This window comes from Protomyctophum bolini, assembly GCF_963924005.1.
Source record: "Protomyctophum bolini genome assembly, chromosome: 1".
Taxonomy (NCBI): domain Eukaryota; kingdom Metazoa; phylum Chordata; class Actinopteri; order Myctophiformes; family Myctophidae; genus Protomyctophum; species Protomyctophum bolini.
This window is the reverse complement of record NC_137862.1, coordinates 31,853,473-31,865,521: the sequence shown is the minus strand read 5'-3', so window position 1 is coordinate 31,865,521 and position 12,049 is coordinate 31,853,473. Positions and strand designations below refer to the sequence as shown.

At 40.9% G+C, this 12,049-nt stretch overlaps 1 protein-coding gene across 3 annotated transcripts in view; it reads right to left on the bottom strand.

Annotated features, from left to right (window-relative positions):
- Positions 1 to 5,565, bottom strand: part of tp53bp1 (tumor protein p53 binding protein, 1) — a 31,951-nt gene extending 26,386 nt beyond the window's left edge. For all 3 annotated transcript variants that reach the window (XM_080763875.1, XM_080763876.1, XM_080763877.1), the window contains exons 1-7: positions 5,033 to 5,565; positions 3,278 to 3,365; positions 3,118 to 3,193; positions 2,693 to 2,760; positions 2,434 to 2,565; positions 2,235 to 2,289; positions 1,453 to 1,619 (exon numbers count right to left, since the gene is read on the bottom strand). In XM_080763875.1, the coding sequence (XP_080620001.1) occupies positions 1,453 to 1,619; positions 2,235 to 2,289; positions 2,434 to 2,565; positions 2,693 to 2,760; positions 3,118 to 3,193; positions 3,278 to 3,365; positions 5,033 to 5,224 (778 nt within the window). In that variant the 5' untranslated portion in view covers positions 5,225 to 5,565. The remainder of the gene's footprint in view (positions 1 to 1,452; positions 1,620 to 2,234; positions 2,290 to 2,433; positions 2,566 to 2,692; positions 2,761 to 3,117; positions 3,194 to 3,277; positions 3,366 to 5,032) is intronic.
- Between the last annotated feature and the right edge of the window lie 6,484 nt (positions 5,566 to 12,049).

Genomic DNA, 12,049 nt, shown 5'->3' with positions numbered 1-12,049 from the left:
TTTTCCGGGTGAAAGAACAGACCGTTCTCATCCGTCGGCACCGGATTCCTCCTCCCATCCACTTGCATTAAGTTGCTCAAAAGCGCATGAGGCGATTTCACTCCTCATTCCGGGTAGGAACAGAGTGCATTCTGGGATGGATTGCCCCAATAACATGAATGCTCTTGTCGTTGACTATTATTGCGCCGTTTGCACACGTTCACGTATGAAACATTCGTTCACGTGTCATGGGCCCAGTAACATGAACGTGCGCAATGATAGTCAACAGGCTCGAGCTGCAATGACAAATTCGGCCACTATGTCCATTTCGCCTCAGGGTTTCCTCCGGGTGCCGTCTCTATTCATATATAGACGAATCCAGGAACAGGTCTCAGCTTACGTATTTCCTGTAGGCGGACTCGACGTAGCTGCGGGGTTTAAACCCTCACCAGGCGCACCTCTTCTACTATAGTGAACGGCAGAGTGACTGATGTTAGTCTGCCTCAAACGTTACTCTTTTACCTGCTTTTTACTAACACTAACATTACAAAGATGCCCAGAACATCAAGATGAACCTGTGTAGTTTATGGCTGCTCCAACAGTAGTGGCAACATAAAAAAATGTCAAAATATTTTATACCTCATACTAAGCATTTTAAGTATGAGGTATAAAGTACAGCAGCCGTGTGTTCATAAAACAGAAAGATTGGGTATTGGGTAAGACTGACGTTATGTATCTTTCACTGCTTTGTCTCAACCATTACTCTACGGCTCTGGTCTCAGCCACCGCGGTGGATATTTTGACATTACGTTTTTTTACGTTGACACTACTGTTGGAGCAGCCATAAACTACACAGGTTCATCTCGATGTTCTGGGCATCTTTGTAATGTTAGTGTTTAGTAAAAAGCAGGTAAAAGAGTAACGTTTGAGGCAGACTAACATCAGTCACTCTGCCGTTCACTACAGTAGAAGACGTGTGCCTGGTGAGGGTTTAAACCCCGCAGCTACTGTACGTCGAGTCCGCCTACAGGAAATACGTAAGCTGTGACCATGAGACCCGTTCCTGGATTTGTCTATACTACAAGGTCACTCTACATGGCATTTGTTTACTTCCGGGTCACATCTCGAGACCTGTGGGCCTTCAAAATAAGATTCTTCACTGAAATAACAGTGGCAGAATAATTAATTAATTAATACCTGGCAGTAAATGTGTTAATTATTGTTCATCAGGAGGAGAACACAATTGTTAAGCACATTTTCTCAAACAACACACGAGTAAGAGTATAAAGAAATATAAGATAATGAGCTGCAGGCCCATCTGCGCTGCGGCTTTCCTCATTATAGAATATAGACTCAAACGATGAGAAGGGATAACTTTTTAAAGCTGCCAAGCAAAAAGAACAACTGGCAAAGCAGCACTGATTAGCTCAGCTGTGCACAAGGCGCTGCTGCTGTGCTACACCAATGAACCACCTGTCTTATCGGCAGCATCAAACAGGTCCTCCTGTGAAGACAGAACCTCAGAATCCTGATGGTCCTCAGTGGTGTGACGACCCTGGGAGTGAAGCAGAGCCTGGACCCTCATTTCTCTGACTGACTGGAGCAGAGGCTCAGAGGAACTACTGGACGTCACCTCGGATCTGGAGTAAACACATTTTTAAATATTTGTATGCAACTTCAGCTTGTAAAATATGTTTTCCATTCTCACTGAGGAAGCTCTTAGTACTATAGAGCGTCGCAGTCCCGCCCCCTTTCATGAGAACGCCAGGCCCAGGAAATGAATCCCAATGTATTTTTCCCATAGACATTTCAAAACGTATTTACTTAAAGACCTTTTAATTAAGCATGTACGAAGCCAACTCTTGTCGTGACAAATCATGACAACACACACAATATTTTGGACCAAACAAATAATTACAAAGAAGAAAAACAACAAAAAAGTGGTGTAACCTGCCGTTTTTTCTACTTTCTAATTATTTGTTTGGCTCGAAATATTGTGTTTGTTGTCATGATTTGTCACGACAAGAGTGTCCGCTGCGTAAACGTCTTTAAATAAATACTTTTTTGAAAATCTATGTGGAAAATGAACGGGGATTTCTTTTCCGGGTCTCTCTCGGGGGGCGGGACTGCGACGCTCTATAGCTTTGCTGTATGAAATGTTGCTACAGCTGTGTACATTAGTAAGTGTACATGAAAATATAATGCACTGAAACACACAGAGCACAAAACGACTAACAAAGTTCTGTGTAGTGTACCTTGTTGATTTGTTATCTCGTCTCCCTGAAGCATCGATGCCGACCCTTTGCTCAACTGTTTAGGTACAAAACAGGTGTAAATCACATTAGTCTGTGTGCAATCCGTGAACATTGACAAAAACATTTGTACGCTCTCAAGAGTTATGGCGGTCTTAAAATTAATCTAGTCTAGATCATCTCAAAGCTAACTCATGGTCACCTGGCTTGCTGTGCCTCTCACTGTCTGTCTGAGGAACTATAACGTCTCCTTCCACTTCTGGGATGTCCTCCACCTCACCACCGAGACCCTGGCTCTCCGAAAGCTCAAGGAAACCAAACTGAGATGTTCCCTCTGAAAAGCAGTGGAATTAAGAAAACAGAAATAACAAGCACACACAGAACACCATCCATTACATTCTGGAAAAAGGAGAACAACTGGAAAAAATGTCTCTCACTGCACATGAAGAATGGATTTTTACCTTCAGACTGAACACAATGCGTTGTGGAATCTGCTCTAGAATCCATACTGCTGTACTCTGCTGCGCCGCTAAAAGCAAAACAGAATCAGAGAACTTCAGCATTTAACCAAATCCTCGCCATCAGGCAGTTTATCTGCCATTAACAAATATGAAAATGGTCACATATAATGTCATGGCTAAAATAGGGACAGATTTTTGCAAGTGGTCTGTCTGTGGGGTTATCTATATATATATTTAATTAATACAGAGCTTGAAAGTAAATAACAGTAGCTACATTTAACCAATTTTGGAACACAGGTTATTTTGCCAATATCCTGAAAAATTGCGGTTTTGAACTGTTTTGGACATACAAGGTTTCCATCGACAGCGATGAAATGCATCATTCATCACCACTAGCTATCAGAAAACAACTGGAAGCGACATACCTTTTCTTCTTTGGAAGTGGGCAGATGCTTATCACTTGACTTTCCTCCTCGCATGCTGGACCGACATTAGTTGGCCCTGCAACGGTATGTTGTTTTTTAGTATGTTGGATTGACATACGATTCAAACAGAACCTCGTACAGGGAAATTAAAATTGCAGACCTGGTCCAGACTGGCTGCAGCTCTGGGACCTCTCCAGTTGGCTGTCTATCTGAGAGGATCTACTCCCAGCTGGTGATGATATCAGTTCCTAAGAGACAAAAAGGTTGACACAACGACAAATATTGTTCAACAAAATGGAAAAATGCTGTGAATACACATTCCACCTTGTTATGTTTATGAGAGCTGCCTGCTGCCCAATTGTCAGATCAGATGATAGCATAGCAATGTAATATTTAAATGCCTTAAAGCTGTACTTGTTTACAAAATGCCAAACTACATGTAATATGACTGCATAAACTATACAGGATCTCCTCACTGGTCAACAAAAACACCTTGAAGACTTTAACAAGGAGCCCTCGTACAAAGTTTCTTCGACTACGCTTGGCACCTCCTGGTACCACAGCACCTCTAAGGCCCTTAAAACAAGGCTCCAGACTTCCCAAAACAAACTGGTCAGGCTACTTCTTGGCCTCACTCCCAGAACCCACCTCACCCCTGCCCACTTTGACAGGCTGGAATGGCTTAGGGTTGACAACAGATTCACAAGATTCGCTACACCACCAAGATACCCAGGCCATGTACCTGTCTAAATACTTCCTTAATGTCAACAAAGTCCACACCCACAACACCAGAGAGAGTTCAACAAACCATGTGCAACCCAGATTCGGCACAAACAAGGGACTAAATTAATTTCGCTCCTATGCCACCAAAATGTGGAACGCCCTACCAACAGTCATTAAGACATGCAAATCCCTTGACTCCTTCAAAACTGCTCTCAAAGGGCACAGGTCTACGGACGGCTGCAATTCGAAACGGGACCCTGTAAAATCTGAATCCCCGACCCACCCCTGTTTCCCCTCACTGTATATGTTTCTTTTCCCTTTTTACCTCCTATGATTATTTCTTTTTTACTATATAGTTGTGTATATTCGTAAATGTTTTGATGAATTGAAAATGGTGGGCCCTATTGTAAACAAGTGTAATGCTTTATGGTGTCGTCCACTAACTGTTAACTGTTTTTTTATCGAGTTGTAGGCCTACTTTAGCTCTGATCCATAGCCTTCTACTAGAGCTAGGCCTACTTGAAATGTACTGTAATTCTGCAAACTGTTAATAAATCAATCAATCAAACCATGAATAATTTAAATAAAGTATATGTAAAAATGAAAAACACGGGACAAGCGGACAAACACACAAGCTCGTTTAGCCCTCCATAACAACAAGCAGGAGGAACAGACAACAGACCCTAGAAAGAGTATTACACACACACTCTTTGATGTCGCCGCGACGCGATCACGTGGTGCATGATGGGCGTGCTTCGTCACAACAACGGATTCAACATTGGAAATAAATGGAACTACAGCAACAGCAGCATGGAACTAGAAACTAGTTAACAGAAGGAAGGAGTTCTCTCCTCCTAAACGCTATGAACAGAGGTAGAAATGGTGTGGGACTATTGGTCGCCCGAGGGCAAACATTATTCACTTCCGCATTGTTGTTGTGCTCTGAGCACACAGTAACAAATTGCACATAAATTGATGATTGAATTGAATATTGAATGAATATTCATCGTAACGAAGACATGCCTCTCCAAAGGACAATTAATCTAAAGCCAGATAAATGTGTCTTTTATCGAAAGTTTTCTTTGCGAAGTTGTGCAATCGATAGCCTACAATTTAGCAACAGCGAAAACAACATTCCAGATAGTTCTCATGCAGAAGTTACAACGCCGTAATCAATGACCACACTACTCACCAACACGGGGCTGTGGGATGTGGGCTGCAGGCTGGACAGGCGTCTGGACAGCAGCGCGCGGTAGCTGCTCTCCGGGTCGTCCTGATCCATGAGGGCGACCACACTATCCGGCTGGGAGTCCTCCACGATCAGACACGGGTTGTCCGGCTGGGGCAGGCTGGAGTCCAGCTCACTTCCGCCGGGATGATCCATGAGGTCTGGTCAGGTATAGCAGCAGGCAGGCAGCCAGACACAGGCAGGGCCACAGGAGAACCAAACGGAGCGTGCAGATGAGATAACGGTTGTATTAACGGTCGATGGGGATCGATATCAGTCTGCACGATCAACATGCATTTATCCCCAACCACAACACATCAACTGCCATTGATTTGCACTTGTGTGCTGTTTAAAGGCTAGTCGGAGCTAGCATGTTAGCTCAACAATGTTGTCCACTTTTCTTTCACACAATGCACTGCATAAGCATGCTCCGCCCTCCAGATCAACCCGTTTCCAATCGGTTTGTATACAGAATGTATACGTCTATCCTCATGGTATGTACTCCGTGCATGCAGTACACTGACTGCAGTGATATATGACTGAACTAATCGACTCCTCTCCACTGCATTCTCTCCATCGAACCAACCAGGAATGTATATCATTATCTTAATATGATAATATCTACTTCACACAGGCCCCTAACAAATGGGTGGATGGATCCGCCCACCCGTTTATCATCACACAAACAGTTTAACATATTGCGCGGCAAAACTGTCTGGAAGGGATTTGATTGGTCCAACAGCAACAAGACGTCACACGTCAGTCAACATGAAACATGACCACGCTGTCTTTTTTTGGCCCATGCCCACCATACAGATTCATCTTAAAATGATCTTGAATCCCAACTAATCATTTCTGCAGTAGTGCAGCTAAAGAAACATATATAAACTTTAGGACAATAGGAAATGTTTTTTTGTGTCTTTTTATTTAAGATTTTTGGTTGCAAATGCATTCTAATGTTCTCATATTTTAAAAGAAAACCCACACACCACCAGTGTAATAAAAAGCAGCAATATGTTTCAGTGCCCATAGGACCATTGAGTCATGGGCCAATTATCCCAGCCTCCATCCATCTCTATGGAGACAGTGTCTATTTCACATGGTAGTCTAACTACAAAGGCAGTGGTTCTCAAACCTTTTTGGCTCAGGGAACACCTGGCCTGTAAATAGATTTTTCATCCATGGCACTCTTGAATTAGGCCTATAGCACCTACATCTATATAGCCTATGGTATGTAAATATGTAAATCTTTCCCCATAAGATACAGTACGTCAGGAAGAAAACTTGAGACAATATCCGTTTCCATTATAGGCCAGATAGAAATTAACTAAGTAGGGCCAACCACTTGAAATCTATGCAGCATCCCTATTCTGGGGGAACTATCACCAAAAACAACAGATTGAAAAAGAATGCAGCTCAGGTCTGAGGAATTCCACATATTATATTAAGTATTCTGTGGCACGCACCCCTGGATTTGCGTCAGTACACGACACCCTAGGCGTTTTCAAATAATTGTAGTAAATAATATTTTGAGTATATTTGCCTCTGAGTGGAGTATAAGTAAAAGTATTGAAATTGGAAAAACTCACTTAAATAAAAATGCCTCAAAATTGTACTTAAGTGGTAGGCTACTTGAGCAAATGTATTTAGTTATAGGCTACTTTACAGCACTGGGCATCAGTGCTGCAACAACTAATAGGACATTTAGAGGACTTTATATTATTGTATCCTAATGTAACATGGAAATCACATATTTTAACAAACAAATTGACAATATTGTAATATAAGTATAATACCATTAAATACTTTTGTATTCCAGGCTTTTACTTAACAAAGTACAGTATTTCTACATGGCAGTATTGATACTTTTACTTAAAGGACAACTTTAGTTATTTTCAACCAAGGTTCAGGTTGTAGATTGTTATTAGACAAAGTAAAAGGTGAGTGTCATTTTTTTTCTTCCATTTGCTATGCTTTCTTTCGTTTTTTCGTTTTAGCCGGGGCGCCTGATGGAGGGGAAAGGAATTGGGGTTGGAATAACGTGTTCCTTCCACGCGCTACGTCCAACCAGGGAAACTCCCCCCTGTCAGGTGTAAAGGAGCAACTTGGACACTCAGGCATGAAGGAAGCATGAGTTCAAGTCCGTTGCTCTCCCCTTGTCCCCCATATATGGGGACTAGGTTGGTGGAGGGTGTGTAGAGCCCAGGATCACATTAGATGATTGACACAGGGGTGAAAAATGGGTTACAAAATCGTGGGATAAAAAAATATATATAAAAAAAAAGTTTAGTTTATTTCGATCAAGTCAACAGTGTAACATAAATCATACATTAAATATTCACACTCTCTTATAGTTGATCGAAAAGGCATAAGCCGAAGCTCAAAGCTTATTAATGCCTATCCTTTGTACATGACATTTTTTCTCTAACATATTTTAAACTCACATAATGATTGATCCCACTATATAATTCTACAATTTTTACATTCGCATTCCTTCCATTGTTCATTAAAACGAACACTCAACATTATTCAGTATTTGCCTTCGAAACTTAATTCTTATACCTCCAATCACAGTATTATTTCCCTACATATATTATCAAACATACATGCATGCATGCATATGTACCGGTATACACCATACACATATATGTGTGTGTGTGTGTGTGTGTGTGTGTGTGTGTGTGTGTGTGTGTATATATACACAGATAAATCCATCACTTATCATACCTGTATTTCTCCACATCTCCACAAAAGCCACATCTTGTACTTATCTTTTCTTATAGAATTAAATTATTGCACTGCTGGACATTAGCTAAAATCGTTAAAACGAACGAAAGCTCAAATGAAAAACAATTAACACTCATCTTTTACGTTCTGTAATAACAACCTAAAACATGAACCTTGGTTGAAAAAGAATGCTTTTTCCACCACTGTGATACCTGTGAACAATTCAAAAGTAGTAGGCCTATATCCAAGGTTATCAGCTTTCAACTTCTCAGAAGAGGTGGTGCTTGACCAAAGATTATGGGTTAAACAAGGCAGGCATGCAAGTGTCCCATGTTTCAGAATGATTAGAGATCTGGAGTCAATTTAAACTAATATTCGTATTGGATAAATTACTTGCGCAAGCAGAGCGAGCAAGTAGGGCTGCGTATGTATGGTATGTAGGCCTGGCCTCGGTGGTCGCTGATTGGCTGTTGATGGTGACGTAAATTAAGATATGTTTGGGTGCATGGGTAAAAGCCAAAGTACTGCGTGATCGGTGCAGTGAGATCAGCGATCGTACTGCGGTCGGCTGGGTATGTAGGCGTGTCTTCGCTGGTCCCTTATTGGTTGTTGATGTTGATGTTGATGTTGACGTAACTTTATAGGTTTCAATTTGGGAGGGTAAAAGGTACTGCGATCGGCCAGTTCGGTGTTGTTCACAAGGTTACAAGTTGGTTTAAGGTCGGTAGAGGGTATGTAAGTGTATGTCGGGATTGTTGTTGTTTTCGTCTTTGTCTTTTATAGAGGGGCTGAGAGTACGTTTGTAGAAGTTGGCAGTACTTGCGTGCTTTGCTTGCGCACAAGTAGGCCATTTACTTGTGTGCATGGCGCAAGTTGGCAGCTCAATAGAGTGCATTTCTAGTTATAATTAATATCAGTTTTAACATCCAACTCGGTGTGGATGCGATTGTGATTGATTGATTGATTGATTGATTGATTGATTGATTGAATATAGGCTACTGGCAGTTTGCAAAAAAGAGCACAGGGATGTAGGCTACAGCTGCAAGAGCTGCTATAACAGGATTATAAATCCAATAAATATATGGCTTAATTGTTTCCATCGGGGTCCTCCGTGGACCCCAATTGTTTGGGGTGCAAGTGCAAGTAAGTGATATCTCTGGGGCTCATCTGCTTGCAGTCAACAAACATCGACCAACACAACACCAACTAGGCCAAGCCTTAGTGAGTATAGGCTACTCTGGAAGAAGCTGTCAACGCCACAACTGTGGTACGCCAGTAACGCCAATAGCCTATAGTGATAGCCTATCAGGTATCCTGATCTGCTCTTGACCAAAATAAGATTGACATGAAAGGACACTGAAGATCAAATGGATGCCGGTAGGCGTAGGCCCAATAATACACTCACGAAAAACGAATTCAAATCATTCAAATGCAGGGGACAACCATATAAGCAACGATCGTTGTTAAAGCCTATTTATTTAGTCGTGCCCAAAACTAAAGTCAAGCTTCCAGCATGCAGTAGGATATGGATAAACGTTTTCTATACAGGTAACAGAGCAAGTTTATCCTTGTACGGTAATAGGCTATAGCGTTACGCCCGGGAGGTCGGACTGGCACAGAAATTTAGAAATGCGCAACCACTGCCCAAAATGTCTAATCTCAGCCGACCCTCTTGAGCTATAGGCATGCACGAACACAGAGATAATAGCAATTTACGACAATCGTTGTTATCGCTAGGCTACTCCAATACACAACATAAACAGCTTCAGCCTACCTTAGCAATTAATATTTTTTTGCTCGTGGATTTTAAAATTTCTCTCCAATGTCCCCTTGGCTGTAGCCTAATTGTGACGCGTCCAACATCACTTCTAGCTTGCTTCTGTCTCGCTGAGAGCCAGGGGTGTTGGATAGCTATAGCTACACGCATGGCACGTACAGATGCAATGGCATTTTTATGCCAATTAAGCTAGGCTATATATATTTATATATATTGTGTGAAATATAGCCTAATCAACGTGTGTGTGTATGTATGTGTGTGTGTGTGTGTGTGTGTGTGTGTGTGTGTGTTTGCGTGCGTGTGTGTGCGCGCGCGCGTGTGTGGTGCGCGCGTATAAAGTGAACATTTAATGCATGCATCCAGTGAATAGAATATCCAGCTGGCAATAGGTCCATATGTGAATATTATTGACCTTCCCTGCTGTCATGATGGATGGAGTTTCGTTCTGCTCCACTATATTGCGTGAAAACAATAGTGTTTTGAATGCATGTTCCTTGCATTCAAAACGCACACTGAATTACTTTCCTGCAACATTGCAGTTGCAGGCAGACTTGGAATAGGAAAAGAGAAGATAGAGAAGAAAGGAACAAGTAAAATAACTGTAATTTCAGCTGAATATAAGGCTTCCTACTCAGTGTAACTGTCCGAGCTGCTCTAGTGGCAATCCCTTAACATAACAGGAACTTCAGGAAGTCCTGTCAAATCAAGTCCAGTATACATAAGGTCCATGATTTAAAAATAAAATAACAATGGATAAATTACATTATGGAAGGCAGAAACCAATGTCAAATGGCTACCTTCTGCACCTACCAATTATGTCCAGCAGATGCCAGTAGACACTCTCAGACTGCACTGTGAGAGTGGAGAATGCTGACTCATTGGCAGTTGCAGACATGCATGGATTCTATTAGAATAGAATCTGATCAAGTTGCAACAAAGTAATCAACAAAGTTCTAAACATACAGTATACACAGTTAAATTGTGCTTATGGATTGCTATACCAACTCCGCCCAGTGATCCATCACAGCGTGCTTCCTCCCAGGTAAACATGCCCCATGTATCAATAATACCACTCCACCAAAGGTGACCAACCTAAAAGGGAGAGAAATATAGCTTTCTGGGAACAGAGGGAAGGCAGGGTTCTTTCTCAGCTACCAAAGCAAGCAGGCAGCAAGCATTAATAGAGTTACATAGGCCTACACAAACATTTTAAACTCAAATGAGACGTGTCAATATCTGGTAACCTTATGTTACACAAAATCTATCCAAAAGTCAAAGATATTGTACAGCTGCATTCTGGGACCTTACCATTAGCTTTAGAAACGGGTAGATTCATACAGAATGTGTTTAGTGTGTGATTTGGAAGAAATTTAAATTTAAATTTATTTTTAGTTTTACTGCCCATTATATGATGAATTAAGACACTTATTGTTTTAAAGTTAAATTAAACTATATCTATTTTGTTTTAGGAAAGGTATTTCTAACGTAAAGCTTGGGGAAAAGGGCAAAATGTTTTGTTTGTGTGAAAGGGATTTCGAAAAAACTGTTTTCATTTTATGGTACACTTGTGCTATATTGGCTAGGCATTTTTTGTATAGCTGGTTATATCAAACTGTTATTTATCATATAGTATATGCTGTTTCCCAGAGGTTGGAATGTACTAGCTGTGTTATTTTGGATAGAAGTTATTCTCAAAGATTGATTGCCACATTTTCAGTATAAATAAAAATGCCCAAAAATAATCCCAGCATTATTCAGGAAGGATTTTTTAAACATTATTATTATTATTATTGTTATCAACAACAGAAAAACAAAAATATATAATACAGAAATACAAAGAGGAGAGCTAAAGAAGAAGATAGTAGATATTATGTTTTATATTTTCTTAGTACAGTTGAAGTGACCAATCAAAAGCTGTAAACATGCTGTCTTCCTTAATCTAGATTCATAACTCCATTTCTAGACCAGTATTTAATATACTATTATAATAGTCCCCCTAAACATGTAGGCCTCACTCACACTGTTGCAACAAAGAAGAGATAGCAAAACTGTTTCCTAATGTTTGAGGAACCACCTTTTTTTCCAACCATATCTCCATAATGATATCAGTCCTCACAAATGCTCACAAAAGGACGCAACCATTTCAGTTCACTCTCTCTAGGGGCGGTCTGCTAAAAAATGTACCTGCCAATGACGTAATCAGCAGAGATGTAAAACCTTATTTCTTATATTGATGCACATGGCTCTCGCCCCCTGTTTTATTTCAAAGAAACAAACATTTCTTAATACAACAGGGTTTTCAATGCTGCCAAGAGAATTGCACCAATGTGAAACAGATAAGGTGTCATGTATGCACAATGCATAGTTACATGTAGTGTATAGTACGTTGTACGTTGACAGTACAACAAAACTCTCAACAATCTGTTACATAATCTGCAGATCCTAAGCATGCAGGTATAAAAAATGGTTTCTTCCCA